The sequence below is a fragment of the Lissotriton vulgaris genome, chromosome 1_1 (genome assembly GCF_964263255.1).
Source record: "Lissotriton vulgaris chromosome 1_1, aLisVul1.2, whole genome shotgun sequence".
Taxonomy (NCBI): domain Eukaryota; kingdom Metazoa; phylum Chordata; class Amphibia; order Caudata; family Salamandridae; genus Lissotriton; species Lissotriton vulgaris.
In genome coordinates, this window is record NC_141685.1 from 1,588,589,359 (window position 1) to 1,588,610,309 (window position 20,951).

At 41.8% G+C, this 20,951-nt stretch overlaps 1 protein-coding gene across 1 annotated transcript in view; it reads left to right on the forward strand.

The window, feature by feature from the left end:
* CFAP54 (cilia and flagella associated protein 54) overlaps positions 1 to 20,951 on the forward strand; it is a 2,285,874-nt gene that overhangs the window by 807,473 nt on the left and 1,457,450 nt on the right. The window contains exon 30 of the mRNA XM_086918163.1: positions 4,887 to 4,976. Within this exon, the coding sequence (XP_086774289.1) occupies positions 4,887 to 4,976 (90 nt within the window). The remainder of the gene's footprint in view (positions 1 to 4,886; positions 4,977 to 20,951) is intronic.

The window sequence follows — 20,951 nt, forward strand, 5'->3', positions numbered from 1 at the left end:
AGCCCACATTTCTACATTGACTTTGAATAAGTCAATGGGGACTCCATCTGGGCCTGGGGCTTTTAAATTTGCGCTTTGCGAGATTGCTAATTCAACCTCAGCAGGGGAAAAAACAGTGTTTAAAGGGAAGCTATCTTGGTTGCTATTATGGATGTTATATTCTAGGGTCATATTTAATGCCTCTTTTTTATATAAAGAGGTAAAATAGTCAACCCAGGAATCTTCCGTTATGGCTACTTCCATCGAATCTGTCCTGTTGTCCTGGGAGAAGAAAGGAGCATTAATTTCCTTCCAGGAAGAGACATTGTCCCTTGTGGAGCTTGCCTTTACTAAAGCTTCCCAGGCCTGGTTTTTAAGTTCATCTTGTCTTTCACGTAACGTGTGCTTATAGACACGCCTGGCTTGCCTAATCACATTATTATCCTTGGGAAGTGTCCTTAGAGCCTGTAATAGGTCTTTGTGAGCTTTAGAACAGGCGGAATTAAACCAGCCATGTTCTCTCTTTGCTATACCTCTTTTTAATTTTTTTGTAAGTTTATCGTTTATAGTGGCAACAATATTCCCATATGCCGCTATAATTTGCTGGGGAGTGGTATTAGATTCTAGGCAGACCATGAATTGGTTCATTTCTTTCTGCACTAGGTCTTTTAAAAAAGTTGTACCATCGATTTTCCCCCACTTTATAGCATAGCCATTCTTTCTTGCCAGCGAGACCGAGTGGCCATGAAGGATGCTCGGTATGCTTAGCTCAGAGGACTCATCTTTGTCAATCGAGATTGTGGTGCTAATTGGAAAATGGTCACTTAATGCCAGATCTTCCATGTTGAAGCCCACCAGGCAACCCTGATTCTTGTTGGTCACTAGGATGTAGTGCCATTCATATATGTAGTTACTCACACATTTCCTACTGAGTCATCCATTCACTCAGCAACACACCCATACACACACTCACCCACCCATACGGCCCTTCACAAATGCACTCTTGAAACCATACACCCACTGAATCATCCACTTACACATCCATGCATGGAGTCACAGAGCCCCCACCCACCCACACAGACACTCATGCACCCATACAGATACTCAGACAACCAATCAATAACCCATATAGACACTCATTTAGCTACTCATCAACCCATGCAACTGCTTACACACCATCTGACAGACTGATACAGACATTTAACACATGCATTCACTAAGACATGTTTTAGCACTCACTTATACAGACATTCCTGCAATTACTAAATCATCTATTCAAACACTTATACACCTACTTACTCTTCAATACACCTTGGCGCATATATATATATATATATATATATATATATATATATATATATATATATATATATATATATATATATATATATATATATATATATATATATATATATATATGTTCAAAGAAACTCGAACCAACACACCAGCGGTCCCACAGTCCTCAGGAATCCACTGGAGCAAGAGACGAGAGCTGACCGAAATAGCAGGTGAGAAATTTAGTTGTTTATTTCATCCGCCAGCAGCATAACGTTTCGGCCTTCCCAGAGGCCTTGATCACACAATGCAACTGAACAAGCAGACGGTTTTTAAAGTGCCAGTGCTCAAACAAAAGTGTTACGTGATTGGTTACTGCAATGGGTCCGCCCAATCATCGACATAAATGGTTATGACAGCGCAAATACAAAACATAAATGTTTGGCACCTCAAACCAAATGGTCAATAACAACAGCCACAATAATTGTATGAATACAAGAATCAGATGTAACAAAAATGGCAACAGTCATAAAAATGGATTACACTCAGTACAAAAAAAAGAGACAATACCTAGTAAATCCATTATGAGTTATGGCTATACAATTTATATTACAGGAGCAACCCTGAAAAAAAAAAAAATATATATATATATATATATATATATATATATATATATATATATATATATATATATATATATATATATATATATATATATATATATATATATATATATATATATATATATATATATATATATATATATATATATATATATATATATATATATATATATATATATATATATATATATATATATATATATATATATATATATATATATATATATATATATATATATATATATATATATATATATATATATATATATATATATATATATATATATATATATATATATATATATATATATATATATATATATATATATATATATATATATATATATATATATATATATATATATATATATATATATATATATATATATATATATATATATATATATTCTACGAGCAAATGTCCCAAGCGGGGGGAGCAGGCTTTAGCTGGCGCTGGCGGCGAGGAATGGGACAGCCTCGCTGTATTTGTTGAAACAAAATCCTCAATCAAGAAGACGCCGCGCACCACTTCAAGTTGGTTTATAGTGCTTTATTTTCTGGAGGTTTCTCCCACCCTACGCGTTTCGGACTCTCACGGTCCCTGGTCACGGTATACAAACAATAGTCCCTTGTTTGTTTTGCAAATTTATACAAAGACACCCACGTGGCCTATTATGATGCATTGTGGGAGTTGTAGGCAAATTGCAGTTTAATGTCGATATCAACAATTTTCCAATGCCATAAGCCTGAGAAGATCTCATCTATGGTTCACGAGGAGTGAGTAGAGGTAGCATTTATACCAATACTAGTCTATTTCTACATTTTTAATGAAGGAAATAGATTATCATGAAGGACAAAAGCGATTGCTTTGTAAGTTGTCCCATGTTTGGGTTAAATATCGGCTGAGTGCCATATTAAACATATTATCCTCTCTTTAGATTTATCTCACAGACTTTTAGCATTTAACAAATAAAAAATTATTTAGAATTCTGCGTATCTACCACATTTAGTAATACTGTACATGAGGAATACATTTTAAGTTCAGTTCATGATTTCCATATTTTCACCAGAATATTTTTCACCAAAGTATTTTGTCAATGTCTTGTATCTTTCAGTTTTTTGTTTTATAGATGGACATACATCTCATCATCCCCATTCAATCCCAACGGGGTCTTTGTTTTAAATCTTATAATCAGTTTAGATTCAAGACGGCGATCTCCACCTCTCTCTTGTATAGCTTAGGGAAAGAACACTGGTGATAGGGACCTGATTGGCAAGAACCTAGCCCACTTTCGGTGAAAATTGCACTAGAAGCCTGGCAATTGTGGAGGTAACCAGGTCAGAAGGAGCACTTTCCTACACAACCCCCTCCAAATGAAAGAGGATGAGACTAACATTTCCCAAGAGACTCTTCATTGTCTAAGTGGAAGAACCTGGAATGGCCATCTGCATTGGTATGGTCAGTCACAGGACTGTGTTCCACTGTAAAGACCATTCCCTGTTGGTACATGAACCACCTCAAATTTTTTGGATTTTCACCTTTCATCTGCGTAAGCCATCTTAGAAGTTTGTGGTTGGTTTGAACAAGGAAGTGGGTACCAAAAATGTTTGGTATCAGCTTCAACAGGGACCAAACCACAGCAAAGGCTTCCTTCTCGATGAAACTCCAAGGCTGTGTCCTGGGGAGTAACCTCCTACTTTTAAAAGCAACAGGCTGGTGTTGGCCATCATCATTCGTTTGGGATAAGACTGCTTCTATCCCTTTCGCAGAGGCATCAGTCTGCACATTCTCAAATCTGGAGCTTTGAGAATGGGTCCTAAGCACATTCAGCCTTATTCATGAAGCCGAAATCGGCTCGCAAAGGGCCAGATTCTGAGAATCTGGACCTTTGCGAGTGTGATTTTTTCATTTGGGATTCATCATCCCAAATGCAAAAATCGCTAATTGCGATCTCGCAATTTTGTGTGGAATTACATTTAAGGAATCTCTATTTGAGATTCCTTAAATGCAATTCATCATCCAATTTTTTGCGAATTCGCAATTTCTTGTCGCAATTTACCACGAGGTCAGACCTCGTGGTAAATTGCGAAAACTTTTAAATGCATTTTTCTGAGTTGCATGTTACACACACATGTCCTTTGGACATGTGTGTGTGCAACACCTGTGTACAATTTCATTTGAGGGGTGCTACAGGGTGTCCTTTGGACACCCCTGGCACCCTTCAAATCGCTATCTTATTTGCGATTAGCTAATTGCTAATCGCAAATAAGGAATACTCCCCATTCATTCCTATGGGCCTTTTGGCCCATAGGAATGAATGGCGAGTTATTCCTTATTTGCGATTAGAAATTTGCTAATCGCAAATAAGGATTATGTAGGAATCGCATTTCTGTATGCAATTTCTACATGAATCCCGTTTTGCGAGTCCTTAATAGCGATTCGCTAAGAAATCGCTATTAGGGGCTCGCAAAACGGGAGAATGATGAATCGGGCAGATTATCTCTTTCAGGTTGTTCTCCTGACATGTTTTCGGCAAATAAAAGCATTTTTTTTTGATCTTTGGGTTATTTTTTAAAATAACAATCAGAGGGAAAATCACCAAAATCATCTTATAAATGTTTATTTTCTATGTTCTAGGGTTGCATTGTTATTGTGGATATGGCTTCACTCTAATGTCGTTAGTCCAATGGCAAGTCTAAAAGTATTGCCCACGGTTTAAATGTGGTGAAGGTAACCCTGCTCTGTGAGAACACTCTTTTCTTCAAGAGGAAAATAAATAACATCTTAAAAACACACTGCTATTGCTGTTGTAACTCGTTTTTATACATTCTAAATAGAAGCCTTTTATGAGATTTGTACACATTTCGGTTGTTTGTCTAGTCCTTTTCTCACTGAACTGACATGTCGGTAACAACAATAATTCAAACGCTTTCCTTGAGTAGAACGGTGCTTTTGTGACTGCATGAATGCAAACTTGTTTCTTCTGTTTTATCTTTTTTCTATGTTAGCTTCCGGAACTGTTCTGACAGGCAACGAGGATCCCATACTACTTCATTCCGTTGTTACATGTTGGCCAACGAAGCAAGCCTTCAAAGAATGTAAGACGCTTTCAGTGTGCTCTCAGTTACAAATGCTGATTGTTGTAGTTTCATAATAAGATGAGATAACGTGTATTTGTAAAGCACACGTTCCGACATACGCATCTTGGCGCTGAATAACAGAAGTGTATTGTTACCCCACTCAATGGTACTCATTTTATCGACCTCAGATGGATGAAAGGCTGAGTGGACCCGCTGTGATTTGAACTGGGGACCATGAGGTCGAACACAGGTCCCTGCAATGGACGCATTCGTCCACTGAGCCACCAGATTAGGTTACATTATCAGAGAGCATACATTACATCCCAGGATTTTTGATGACTTGACTAAATCCCAGTGCAATAATGTGCTCTTCACAGAAATTGGAATGCACCAATATTGCCCACTAAAGAGGATGCATTGTGTGCCGCCTTCATGTTAATTAATGAGTTGATGAGCAAGGAACACTTTATTGCTAAGAAGGGGCAGCATTACCCAACATTGCCCTAGTGCAGTGCAATTTTGTTCTGATATTAGCAGTGGCTGATGAAAAAATTACAGTTACACTGACTAACTGGTGAATCATTTTTCTTTCTCCGTTGTTCTTTGAAATTGGTTGGTGCAAATGACAGTGCAGACTGCACTGCTTTGTAGTGGCCGCTAGCTTCTACTGAGGGTGGGTGGGCAGACAAACAAAGGGGAAAAAAAGTCAAAGAAATGCACTTACCGATCCTGACGACAGTGATGACGTCCTCCTCACGCAGACCTCGTCTGCTGCTGGGACTGCAGTGCAGGCCCAAGCAAACTCCCTCGACCAATTCATGACTACTCATGTGCTGTTAACCAGAATTTGAGCAGTGCCGGTGGGAGCGGCTTCTGTCACCACTCCTGAGATTCCTGGATGCCTGCACTTACTCTCAACCTAGCTGTTTTAAGACAGCTTGGTTGAGAGGTTTAAAGTGCGCATGTGTGGCTGGCAGTCTCAAGACGGCTGGCCGAAGAGACATGCACACTTAAAGCAAGTGCAAAAAACATCTCTCTGTCCAATATTCCTCCCTGCTCACTGAGCAGACCCCACCCAATGCTTGGTTAGGACGGGACGATAACAAATAAAAAGGTAATGAATTGCCATTTTATTTTTTGTCTCTGGGACTTTGGAGGGTATATAAATGGGGCATCGCTCTTCAACTAAAATGGAGGAGCCACCCCTGCTGCTTTGGTGCATTTTTGTACAATCTAGCTCCAGATAGTAGACCCTGCTAAAGTTGTATGTTGTTCACAATCAGGTTGCGGTCTGTCATTCCTTCCTGAGAATCCAGGATATACTGCATGTGTGCTCAGACGTTGGTCCCATGCTCACTATGCCATTGGAACCCGGCTGATGAGCCCATATCTAGAGCAAAACCAGTTTAGTTTAGTTTAGTTTTTAAATTTATAGTGCGCAACAGATAGCCAAAAAGGGTTTCCCGGCGCAAAGAACAGGTGAGAGATGGGAGCCTGGTAGTAATAGAGTCATTATTTGTCGAATAACCAAGTTTTCAAAGATTTACGAAACTGTAAGTAATTTGTTCCGGTTCGAAGGATTGTGGGTAAAGAGTTCCAAATGGAGGGACCAAGGTAGGCAGCAGTCTTGGGTTTCTTGCATTCCTGTTCTGGGTAGTCCTGGGCTGGCAGTTTGGGCTGAACCGTTCCCTTAAAGAGCAGGGCCAACTCAGGGGCGTAACACAGGCCCACGCATACCCCGCGGTGCGGGGGGGCCTCTAGCTCCAAGGGGCCCCCTCGGCAATGCACTGTGGCCGGAGAGCTCCTGATTGAGCCCGGAGGGGGCCCCTCTAAGTACCGTGCAGGGAGGCCCCCTCACTTTTTGTTACAACAGTGGGCCAACGCTGATTTGCATTTGGCTGGGTTCAAACCATAAGCTGGCTTTTTGAGCAAACGAATGATGGGTTGGAGTGCTACCCTGAGAGATCAGCAGTGGTGAGACATATTGCAAGTATTCCTCCCATCATAAGTATTCCTCCCATCACCTTTTTTGTGTTTCATATACCTCCATTGGTGGCATGGGTTTGCCCAGACGTAGATCAAATGCTCACTGTGTCAGTGGAACCTAGCGGTCACCGGCTGGTGAGCCCATAACTAGGGGAAACCAGTCCTGCATTGCATGCGTTCCAGTTCAGGGAGGAAGTGGCCTGGCAGTTTTGGCTGGACTGTTTCCATGCAAAGCAGGGTGAATGCTTATTTGCATATAGCTGGGTGCAAACTGAGGTGGCATGGTGAGCAAAAAACGATGGGTTGGGATCCTGCCCTGAGTGATCCCCAATGGTTAGACAAATTCAAAGCATTCCTCCCATCACCTTTTGCTGAAATATCACCTATTCTGAGTTTTTGGGGAAAAACATGCGGATTATGGTGCATAATGCACCAAAAGTCACTTTTACGTATTACATTCCGACAGGTTTGAGCTGCTGACTAATACCCTGCTGTACTAATAGCTTATGGTACAGCTGCTCTAAAGAAAATAGTCAAATAAGTAATTAAATGTACTTCTAGTATGACTTTGGCATGTGGTAGCCAGACCCAAACACAGACTGTCAATCAACGCCTTAACAAAAGCCACTACAGATATCAAGTACAGGCAAATCGGAGTTGTAGTTTGAATGTACTCACCTATGCGTGGATTACTCACACCCTAATCAACATCACCTACACTAGCGAGTGTCAGAGGAACTGAAACCCCCTCTTGCAGGAGAATGTAATTTTAGAAAATCACTTAAACGTGGCTTTTCCATCTTACTTCTTGGTAGTAAGTGGTGGCTCACTATATTTGTTATTCAATTACTTTACGCTCTCTAGTTTTGGTCTAAGCTTATTTTCTTATAAGTCCAATGATACCATTTCTCGGATGAAAGTTGTGCTTTTAAAAGAGCCTAACCTTTGCAGCGAAAACCTTTGAATACTGGTCAAGGTCAGCATGTTAGAGTGCTAAGTTGTGATGCTATACAATACTGAATGACCAGCCACATACATCACAGCCTCCCTGATTTTATCTAACTGCATACAGAAATAAATATATTTGGGGGAACATATTTGTATCAGCTGAAGAGATTCTCAGGCACCAAATTGAATGATCACATGTGCCCCTTAGGTTTGAGGACTGAGACTGACTAATATAAAGTGCTATTGACTGTCATACCTGCTATCCCAGATGACATTCATATTAAGTAGGATTCACAAAGACACATATGATTGAGTTTGAGCTAGAGGAAGCAGGACCAAAGGAGAGATGGTGACACACTGGAGGCTAGACTCCAATTAAGTGGCATCCCATCTTGATCTAAGGTAAACTATCAAAATATCGATATGGTTAATGTTTAAGGAGTGAGCACAAGGAGCAATGAAAGTAAGGCAAACAAATAAGGATAGTCTCAATGAGGAATACCTATGCTAAGAGAGACATAAAACCACTGATCTGGCTGAGTCCTGATGTGGAGGTGAACATATCATTAAAAGAAGGAAAACTGATACACGGTCAAATGAAATAAAAAACTTCTCATTTTGAAAATGAAGGCAGGTACACAGAGTAATGAAGAAATACACCAAAAGTTGAAAAATCGCTACTACAAATGTTCTATAAAATGACAAAGGGTTATAGGAAAGCAAGAGTTTACTACACCTTCATTTGTTTGATATTTATACTCTTAGACTATCCTCTCACAATGTTTTATTCTGGTTTTATGCTGGTCTAATATAACTCAAGGATGAAAATTTGCATAGCTCAAGTGAAGGTGAGTTTCAATTCTATCAAAGACACAGAGGAGAGGATGTTATTATTTGTTCTTCGCTTTAATCAGTAATTCATGACACAGCAGCCAATTAAAGCCAAAACTAAGTTTCCAGAACACTTAGGAAAAACAACTACAAAAAAATCCACAGTCCTTTATTGTCCTTGATCAGGCTCGAAAAATACTTTGTCACTGCCTGCTCCTCCTCCTTCTTCATGCAAATCATGCCAGCAGGCTCCTTCATGCATCTTGTTTGGACCCATCATTTCCTGCAAAGACACATTGCGTCAATAACTAATCTACCCAAACTTCTGAACAACAAAGGGGATCTGTAAGTTAGTATAAACTTATTGTTCAACCAGATAAACCAGAATCATATAACAGCTTATCATACGAAAATGCATGTGGAATGAAAACATACTACGTACACCAGTATTGGCGAGTCTGCATCTGACTTGATTGCCGGATGGCATAATCCTTGCCTCTGTGTCCTTAATTGAACTTAAACTTACCTTCACGTGAGCTAGGCAAATTTTCATTCTATGTCAGGACTGAAGGTGCAGATTATGCTATTTCAAAGCTTACTTACCACCATGTGAGCCACATTCACTAGTGGTTTAAAATAAAACCGCTTAAAACTCGAGTCTGAAGACCAATCCGTTTGATGCATAAGATTCTCAAAACATGCTCTCAAGCTAAAAGCATTTGAGGCCATTGCACCCCTAGCTGAAAGTGCTCCAAAAACCTTTGGATAAATACCAGTCTCCTGCATCACCCATCTAAGCCAGCGGGCTATCACAGGAGAAGCAACCACTCTGTACTGTCTTCTGAGGGCAAGAAGGCGCTGTCTTTGGCTGGAGGGCAGACTCCCTCATTCATTTCTTCGTATACCTTAAGGCGTTTGACCACTCAGTTAGGGAGACTCAGGGAAAGCTGGGTAAAAAATTGTGCGAGCATCCAACTTGGTGTGACTGCTTCGGATAAAAGTTACTCCATCAGGGGAAAGCAGCCTAGCCATTATGTCCAAGGCCGGCACATCAGAGACCCTTCTACACCATATCCGACAAAGTAACATTGCCAATTTTGCTGAAAACTCTTTTCGAGATCAGAATCAATTCGGCTGCCATGACAAAAAAGTCTCAATACAAAATTAATATCCCAGAGCGCTGCATAATGAGGTTTAGGGATAAGGAATAACCGAATCCCCCTGAGCAACCTACAAATGGGTGTTCACCCACAGGCACACAGTCAACTGGGGCGTGGCCTGCTGAAAAGGCAGGATGAATGGCATTGATTGACAGATATGCCAGTCCCTCTTTCGCGAGGGTTGACAAAAAATTGAGAATTTGGATTACATCATATCCCACAGGATCCACTTTCCTTCGCAAATACCAACAGACCCATCTCGACCAGGCAGAGTGGTAACGCGTTGTTGTGCTGTCTAACCAGGCTCTGGATAACAGGAACTCAGTGTGGCTCGAAAAGCCTGGGAGTGTCCATCTTTGCCTGTAATCTGCCATGCCATGAGATGTAACAAACCCTCTGACACAAGCTGATGCAGTTTATTATTCGGATTCTTCAGAATGTGAGGAAAGTGAAGGGAGTCGAAATGGAGAAGCCTAAGAAAGTTCCAGAAAAAGAGGAAACCATACTTGAGACCTCCAGGCAGGCATTATCAGGACCCCGTCCATCTTTTGCCCGCGGGCCTGACCTGCTGCCATGGTGATCATTGAGAAGGGGGGAAAGGCAAAACCCTTCTCCAGACTCTAATCGTGGGGAAATGCATTTGTAGCCTCTGCCAGAGGCTTCGGCCTCTAGCTGAAAAAATGTGTATCTGGTGGTCGAGGAGGCACGCAAACAGGTCGATCGAGAATGGACCCCAACTGTTGGAAAATGCTAGAAAATTTGAGAGTCCGGCTTCCAAATTCTGGAATCTTGCAGGTGTTGGGAGTGCCAGTCCGCCACTTAGTTCTCCTGACCCGGAAGGTACTCTGCCATTACCAATTCCTGATTGCTGAAGTTCTGAAGGACCTGGTGCCCCCCATGTGGTAGATATATCTCACTGCTGAGACATGGTCAATCTTTAAAAGGACTGAGGACTGGATCTGATCCTTTGTCCAACATGGGACCGTGAACAACCCCGCCAGGAGCTACAGGCAGTTAATGTGCTAGTGTTGTTCTAGAGGTAACCAACTTTTGCGTGTGGAAAAATCCCCAGCCTGACCTGCTGACGTCCAACTCTATGGCCAGGTCGGGTGGAACTGAAGATAACTCTTCCATTCCAGGCCTCCATATGGGTGAGCCACCAATCCATTTCCTCCTTGACCTCGTCTGCCAGAGGAACCAACTGTGAATACTGGAGGCGTGTCCTGACATGGTGCACCTTCAGATGCTGTAATGTTAGACAGTGCAACGTGCATAGAAAAATCACCAGAATCGAGGAGAAGAGGAGGCCCGCCAAGTGAGTGAACTGTCTGAGCGATGTGCACGTTTGGCCAACATCTGGCGGAGCTTGTGCCCTATCTTTGTGATCTTTCAGGAGGGAAGACCCAGAGAAGAGGAGGTGGAGTCTATGATGAAACCCAGGAACACCGCCCCTTTGCATCAGAGTACGTACAGACTTCTTCTCGTTTATCACAAACCCCAACCTGTGCAACAGGGTTATTACTGACTGGAGATGTGTCATCAATCTCTTGGGACATTGCACCATGATTAGCATATCATCTAGGTTGATGATGAGTCGAATCCCCAGAGCACACATGACTCCACTGCCGGCTTGAGAACCTTGGTGAAGCACCACATGGTGAATGAGAGGCCGAAGCACAAGTGAGGAACTTGAAAGTCTGATAGCCCAAAATGACCCTTCTTAGGGTCCTTAACAAACTTGGCCAGGACTGTGGCCATCTTATCATTGATATCGGGATTAAGGGCTATTTTCCCATCTAGGGTGGGGTGGGGGCATTCTGTTCTCAGGTATCTGCATGCCTCGTTCTCCAATTGCTTTCTGAGGCGGGCCACCACATATTTGGCCACCTTCTCAGCCAGGACCCACTTGGCTGACCTTGGGTGGATAATATCATCCTGGTCCAACATATCTGAGACTCCCTCTTGCACCGGGGCAGGGCGAGAGGATGGACCCACAATCTGGTAGAACCTGCTTTATCATCTAACTCCACCCTGAGGTTACGGGGTATCGGGCAGGAATGTGCTGGGAAGGGTTCAGACGCATCCTAGGGCACTTTTGCGGGAAGGTCTTGGCCAAAAACACCTGCTTTAGGTGCGCAAACGCGTCCTTAATGACCCCTTCTTCACACTTTTCCTCAGGGGCCGAAGACCCTCACCTGGAGTGTCTTGGGGGTGCAGGAAGTGGGGCATGGCAAGGGGGTTGGGCAAACTTTGCACATTTGTGCTGTCAAAGATGAAAAATTACAATATTGAATTGAACTGCAGTTTATATTAATTTCTGTCTGTAACCTGCTTGCAAATGAACAGATCCCACTTGTCATTTCAAATGTTGCTCCATGGTGCACGGCTGGTGCACAGAGAGTTAAAATTAAAGTGGTCTGAAATTCAGCTGAAAACCAGGAAAGAAAGACAGATGAGCTTGTGCGTGTCCACTTTGCTGAAACTCCAAATTGTTTAATGATTCACTAGCTTTCACCTCTATACCAGAGGCAGTTCAGTCAGTTCAGTGAACGTTTTCCAGGAATTGCTCGCTGACCTAGAGTGTGACATGTTTGGCCTGTCCTTGCCTTGTCGTCGTAGAGGGGCAAAGTGTTTACCTAGCACAGATAGCAAGTGCGTCATTGTGTGGGAAAGCAGAAAACACGGGCCTCTGCATCTGCTAGATCAACATTGCATATGTACATTTGTAGATAACCGGTCACGGCAAGGCTGACACGGGCCTCTGCCAATAGTAGATCAATACTGCATATGTACATATGTAGATAACCGGCCAAGGCAAGCCTGAAAAGTCAGGAGATGGTGGTTTAAAGATTAACCTGTAGCTGCATGGTCCGATGTGTCGCAAATAATGTAAAATGTGAACGTAGACATATTTTTGAAATGCACCTTGATACTGTAATGTACACGTGGATTTAATTCTAGCATGGTCCCACCATGATGTAATAGTTAATGAATAACCTGTCAAGAGATTGTGAACATATATAAAGCCTGAATTCTCTCTGTGAAATCAGATCACTTTGCAAACCTGCAAATTGTCTCAAGCTGCAGCTTTATTGGCAATAAAGGCCACTATTCTTTTGAAAACCTTGTATGTGTTCTTCATTGTCCCTATTAATAATTTTCATACTTTTACAGATGGTGCCAGTGACTCGTGGGGAACTGATGGTCTCTGCAGAGGATACAGAGCTGCTGTCAGTGGATTCTTCAGGAGCCTTGAGGTCTCGGTGTATTCTGCGCAGCTACTGAGAGGACTTGTTTCCTGACACGCCCAGATGACAGGGCTCCCGTTGATAAGCCTTTGACAAAAGACACCACCAGCTTCCCTTGAGCCATCAGGTGATTTTGTTGCCACAAGCAAAGAAGGACGCATACAACGGCATACTGAATGGTCTAATGTTCAGGTAGGCAGTGCTTCATTGCACTGAACTCAATATTGTCAATTGAAATAGTGTTTTTTCTACAATACATCAGAAAGTACAAACTGAGATCCATTAGGGGTCTCTAGGGGAGGTCTGAGGGTGCCTTAAGATAAGTGCCTGAGGACTGTCCAACCTGTGAAAGATCTTAAGGATCCCAAGGACAGGAGAAAGGGCCGTGGGTGGTCGCTTTCCTAAAAGGGATCATGGGTGGTCGCCTTTAGACATAGCATGCTTTTGAAAGACGTCTAAAAATTAAAAATACATATGTATATTGTTGAAATAGGTCATACAACTGTATCTTGCAAAAAGTTTTGAAAAGTAGTATAAAAAGTGTGTAAAGTAGTGTACAATAGTGTATTTTAAGAGCACTTTAAAAAGAAATTACAAGTGCTAAAAGAGAAAAGATAATTAAATTAGTAACTGAATAAAATTCAAAATGCTTAGCAAACTATTTTTGAGCACAGCTAAAGGCCGCAGGACAGCCTTAGATGTCACTCAACCAACACCTCCTCGTGGCACACCAGCATGGTACGTGGCACGGAAAAAAGGGTACCATACAGCTATGCACTTAGATCAATGGACTCATTATACTAGAAAAAATCCTGATCTACAGTTTCCAGAATATGGGACATTTGACAGAGATAAAATGCTTTATTTAGAAGATTGTTTAAGGGAACGTGAAAAGAAAGGGAAGAAAGTACGTTTATTACAATGGGATGCATTTCATGCATGGCGATCATATGCCGCTAACAGATGGCCAGGGGAACCTAGGACAACAAAAGGGAAAGCTTTGGCATATGATAGGGAGAAGGCAAAAGAAAGATGTGTAACAAGTTGTAGGGAAAAAGAAATGGAAATGGATAAATGTCTTACAGTTCACAAGCCTATACCAGATGTGTACCCCACTCTACCTAATGCTCCCTTAGAACAGGAAGATACAGAAGACCCTGTAATAGAGGCATTATTAACAACGCCACCACCATACAGCCCACAAACAATGCAAACTACATCAGCACCACAGACACACACACCGCAATATACATCACCAACTAGTAAGACAGAACCTGTATCACTACAAGACACGCCTCTCTCTACATCTGGTAGACCAGGGTTAAGGCCAAAAATAACAGAAAAAGAACAGAAAATGATACACGAGTGGGTGATAGACATTATAAAAAATGGTACTTCAACATGGCGTACTGCAAAAAGTCGCTTCCCCCCAGAATTCACGCCTGCGCTTCAACGCAGTGCTTTGCATAAATTGGACAAGAAAAGTTACAGCTGGTTTAAAGACTGGGCAAAATATTGGCCTGAGGAAGACGACTACCCCCAACCTGAAAGATTGTCCCGTGCTCATAGCAACACAATATCAGCAGCAATAGATGATGTAGGGGCATCAAGTACAGAAATATTAGAGGCTGTCCAGATATTAGCTGAATGGATAGACACACTTCTGGTGCTACAACAAAAATGTACAAAAAAGAAAAAAAGTAAAGAGGAGGAAGATAGTACTCTTTCCACTTCTAGAACCTTGCCATTAAGAGAAGTACCAGGAAGTCAGGAAGGGAAACCCACTATTAAAGTTCACACACCATGGTCAAATGTTGAATTACATAGATTTGCACTTCAGTTTCCAGACATTAGACAGGACAGAGAAGAATGGTACAGACAGACAGAAATAATACTAAGAGTTGGCACTCTCACACTGGATGACATAGAACAAATGTTTTCTATAATCTTGCCACCAGACATTTGGGGAAAAATAAGGAGAGAGGATGATGAAGTATTAAAAATAAAATGGGAAGAAATTACTAAAGCAAAAAGGGAACAAGGAGAGGACATATCAGATGATATTAGAGACTTACCAGCAAAAATAATGGCTAAAGTAAATACACTGGTCCCCAGAAAACAAATAGACTGGTCAAAATTAAATGCATGCATTCAGGACACTGAAGAAACAGTATCTGGGTTTTTCGCCAGAATACAGAAAGTCTTCACAGCTTCAAGTGGTTTAGATAATGAAAAGGAAGCAACACAAAGTGCACTTGTCTCTTGTTTTGTAAATAATTTAAAACCATCAATTAAAAAAGGGATTCTAGAGTACAACCCTACTTGGTCATGCAAACCACTAACAGAAGTTTTACAATTGGCACAGTATTACGAAATGCTAGGTAAAAAGGAGTTGGAAAGTAAAAATAACAAATTAAAGGAGTTAAAAACTAAAGTTTTGATTCAGCAGTCAAACCAGTATAGCGGCAGAGGACAAAGAGGCAGGGGTAGAGGAAGAGGCCGTGGGGGCCCACAAAGGTCATTTTCTACTCCCCCTACACAGAATACCACCACAAATGAACAAGCACACACACAAGGATGCTTTAATTGTGGGGGTCAGGATCACTGGAGAGCTCAATGCCCACACCCCGTCAAGCAGTCACAAAGAGGGGGTGGGATGGGAAGATCAGGAGGCCGGGGAAGGAGCATGGGAAGAGGTGGATATCAACAGCAAGGACGTGACTCACAGCATGGCCCTACAGAGTATCCCCCCAACACAAATTTCTTTGATAATGAACAAATACCAAAAATGCAGGTGCATCACCCTTATGAGGGAATATATCAAGAAGGGCCCCAAGGGGAATGGGACTATTATGCACAATAGGGGGGCCCGAGAGAGTTAATACAGAGGATGGTAATCCCTGTAGATCCCACTGGACCATATGTGAGGGGTAAGATTGAAGGTACACCTGTGGAATTACTAATAGATACAGGGGCCACCAATTCCTCCTTGACCAAGAAAAAGTTTCCAGATGTTCCTCTCTCGGGAAAAATAAATAAGTCAGTGGGATTCACCAACATACTTGTAACAAGCCCAATTTCAGCACCCTTGAAATACAGCATAGGCCCAATTCAGGACACGCATTCATTCCTTATATCAGACAAATGTGCATTTAATTTGTTGGGATTGGATTTGCTAAAAAAGATGAATGCCACTATTAAGTGTACTGCAGACGGAGTTTTCTTGGAAGTAGATGGACCAATGACAGAGGAAATGGGCAACTGTTTCCTATCAATAGGAATACAAAATATTGCCGCACAAATAATGGATCAAATAGATTCAAGGATATGGGCAAAACACAAAAATGACACAGGGAAAATGAACATCACACCTGTCACTATTACAGTCAAACAGAATGTAAAATTACCAAGAATACCACAGTACAAAATTGCTCCAGAGGGTCTAAAGGGATTGCAGGATATAATAGCTGACTTACTGAAAGAAGGGATTGTTAAAGAAATATCAGGCAGTCCTTGTAACAGCCCTATCCTACCGGTCTTAAAAAAGAGTGATGGAAATACTAATGAAAAAAGTTACAGATTCATAGTTGATCTGAGGGAAATTAACAAGATAGTGGTGCCACAGTTCCCGGTTGTCCCAAATGTAGTATCAATATTGTCAACACTGTCACCAGAAATGACATATTTTTCTGTTGTGGACTTGAAGAATGCCTTCTTCTCCATTCCACTAGATGAGGGTAGCATGTACCTCTTTTCATTCTCTATAGCCGGTAGAACTTATTGCTTCTGTAGGATCCCTCAGGGGTTCACAGAAAGTCCGAGCATTTACAACCAGGCCTTAAAAAGAGAACTGGACACATTCAATTTATCACCTAACTCTGTGCTAATACAATACATTGATGATCTGCTCCTTGGTAGCATCTCTGAGGCACAATGTACAACTGACACCATTAACTTGTTAAATTTCTTAGCTGAACGTGGTCACAAAGTTTCACCAGAAAAGATTCAATTTGTTCAACAGGAAGTATCCTACCTAGGACACATCCTGTCGAAAGGGCAGAGAAGATTGGATGATAAGCGCATTAAATTGATTCTACAGACACCAGTGCCACGCACCCAAAAACAGGTGCGAGCCTTTTTAGGTATGGCCAGTTATTGTCGACATTGGATTGCTAACTTCTCCTTGATTTCAAAACCTTTATTGGCCCTGACCCACAAGGACACGCCCGAACCCCTTCAGTGGTTGCCAGAACATGAACAAAGCTTCCTTGCCATTCGGCAAGCTCTCTGCTCTGCTCCTGCTTTAGGCCTACCAGACTATTCTAAGTCTTTCCAACTCTATGTTCATGAGTCTGACGGGAGTGCTCTTGGGGTTCTATGCCAGCAGTTTGGTGACCACAAAAGACCATGCGCATATTTCTCTGCCACCTTGGATACTGTAGCCAAGGCTTTACCTTCCTGTATACGTTCTGTTGCAGCAACCGCCTTAGCACTACAACGTGCAGAAAGCATAATAATGGGACATGAAGTTGATGTCTATGTTCCACATGCCGTAGAGCTGATACTAAACAAGACACGTACGCAACACCTCACAAATGCCAGGCTCACGCAGTATGAGATCTGTTTATTTGCAGCACATGTGACACTTCACAAATGCAATGTGCTTAACCCTGCTACTCTGTTACCTATTCCCACTGATGATCTAGTGGACACAGACCATGATTGTATTTTGTTAACTGAAGAGCAAACAAAAGGAAGAATTGATATGACAGACATAGCCTATGCAGATGCAGAGGGAGAATTGTGGGTGGATGGTTCCTGCCTTAGAACAGAGGATGGAAATACATCAGCAGCCTATGCAGTTGTAACAAATAAAACTGTAGTTGAGTCCTGTAAGATACCCGAGTTGTCTGCACAAGCAGCAGAACTTGTGGCACTTACACGAGCTTGTGAATTATCTGAAGGAAGGTGTGTTAACATATATACAGACAGCCAATATGCCTTTAATGTGGCACATTCCTTTGGAAGACTCTGGAAGGAAAGAGGTTTCATTACCTCACAAGGCACAAAGATACAGCACGGAGTGCTTATCACCAAATTACTTAACTCCCTGGCACTTCCAAAGAAATTGGCCATAGTTAAATGCAGCGCCCACAGAAAAGTAACAGACAAGGTAGGCCAGGGAAATGCATTTGCTGACATAACAGCCAAACAAACAGCAAGAAATAATTCAGCACTAGTACTAACTGTCCAAGAATTACCAGATGAAGTGAAGTCACTAGATCTAACAAGTGAAGGTATAAGACTAATGCAACAAGGAGCAACCACAGAAGAACAGATGAGTTGGTCAAAGAATGGGTCATTTGTTCAAGGATGTTGGATGAATGACGCCAAGGATAAATATATGTTACCAGACAGGATGGTCTACTCTATGTGTTTGGCCATGCATGGCCCAGCACATATATGTAGAGATGCAATTGTAAATTGCATGGACAAGTTCTGGGTGAACAAGAACATAAGAAAAACAGCACAGGAGATATGTCAAACATGTATGGTATGTGCACAGTACAATGTGGGTAAGACTGCTCCAGTACCCAAAGGCCACTTTCAGAAACCAACAATGCCATTTGAAGCCTTGCAAATAGACTATGTGGAGATGCCCCTTACAAATAAGTATAGGTATATCCTGGTGGTGGTGTGCATGTATTCAAAGTGGATAGAGGCATATCCGGTGAAACACAATGATGCCATCTCAACAGCCAAGTGCTTGATAAAGGAACTGATCCCACGTTTTGGGGTCCCAAAAACAATATTTTCAGACAATGGCAGACACTTCTGTAATGAACTAATAAAGCTGACATGCAAAGCCTTGGGAATACAGCAGAAGCTTCACTGTGCCTATCATCCAGAGGCCGCTGGTGCAGTGGAAAGAAAAAATGGCGTCCTTAAGTCCAAGATAGCAAAAATATGTGCTGACACAAAATTGACCTGGATGGATGCCTTACCTATTGCCCTAATGAGCATGAGGAGCACACCAGATGCCAAGACCAAACTCAGTGCGCACGAAATCGTCACTGGGTTGCCAATGGTAGCTTGGGGAGTTCCAGACAAAAATGCTCTGCCTATGATGACGAATGAACTGTTGAATGATTACTGCATGTCACTTACACGTACTCTTGCTTCTATCAACCAGCACGTGAAGGGAGCCCTTCCAGAGCCGCTGCAGGTCGAGGGGCACAAGTTCAAGCCCGGGGACTGGGTGCTCATTAAAGCATTCCAGAGGTCCAACTGTCTCCAAGCTCGCTGGAAGGGACCGCAGCAGGTGCTGCTCGCAACAAAGACAGCGGTGAAGTGCACCAACAACAAATCTTGGATCCACGCCAGCCATATAAAATTGGCACCTCCTGAGACTGCATCCAGCCAAGACCCAGGTCAGCAGCACATGCCAACACCAGAACTGATCAAAGAAGAAAAAAGGTACAATTTGAGATCTACAAAGAAGAAGGAGATGAAATGTCAGTAATTCTGGTACCTGATCTTCTGCAAGAAATAGATGAAGTACTACTATTAGATATTATCTTAACAGATATCTTGACAACGATTTTTGACTTTGAGAATAGCAGTGAAGAAGACAACGAAGTCGCACTCAGCTACCTTGAGGAAGTATTTAGTCAGCTAGAATACCAACTAATGCAAGATTTGAATAGTCTGGCATTACAAGAAGCCTTGAATAGAGTACTTGCTGACTGAGAAAAATAAACTAGGGTGTATTGCACACTACCACCAGGAATAACAACCTGTCTGCATAACAGGAAGAGACTACAACAATTCATTAGGGAAGTTCTTAGTAAAAAGTGGGCCAATACAACGTTGAGTAGATGAACTGATCCAGGAGGTATTTGCGAGTCCTCCTGTAACTGCATAGTGCCCGTGCCACTGCAGTAATTAGTAGATGAACTGATCCAGAAGGAATTTGCGGGTCCTTCTGTCACTGCGAGCACCCGTGCTGCTGCAGCAACCAGCAAAGGACTTTTTCCAGATCATCAGGACAACCAGCTTCAGAAAGATACAGTTGGAGTGAGGTATAGTGGACACTCCTGTAAATATAAATGTGGTTGCACTAACAAGTGATATCTATGATCAAAGGGTCGTGTTTTACAAGAATCACATGCATATCTTTGGGAGGAGAGAAGTACAAAGAAATACTCAGAGACCATCTGAAATATTAACGAATAGCTGTTCGCAATATATTTTATATTACAGTCTCACCTTATATGTGTTTATGCTTTTTGTGTGTTTAGCCTATATTATAGTAAAGATTCATAGTGATAATTCACAACATAGTGTCATCAATAGCACTACATCCAATTAAAGAAAGTATAAGAATAGATAGATAGATATGGATAGGGAAAATACAGTTCTAAAAATGAAGAGAAAATGGTACAAGTCTAAAATGTGCATATCTGGGGTGATATTCTGTCTGTTGTTATTAGCATTAATTACTGTATATCTATTAGATGTGTTCTATCCCATGGAAAAGTTGATCTCAACGCCAACAACACCTGCTACAATACCTGCATACACTTTGTCACCTGAAGAAATAGCCCACAGAGAAGATATGCACCACAATTCCTTTGTGACTTTGATGCATCATACCAATAAGATATTAACAAGGGGAGATTGCTGGATATGTTTGCAATTCCCTGCTTCTGTAGACCAAAGTTTGCCCCTGGTTCAAGTCCCACTACCGTTTGCAGCATCCTGTTATGCCATTTACATAACAATAGTAAAAATAGAACTGATAGCTGTTTTGCAGAACT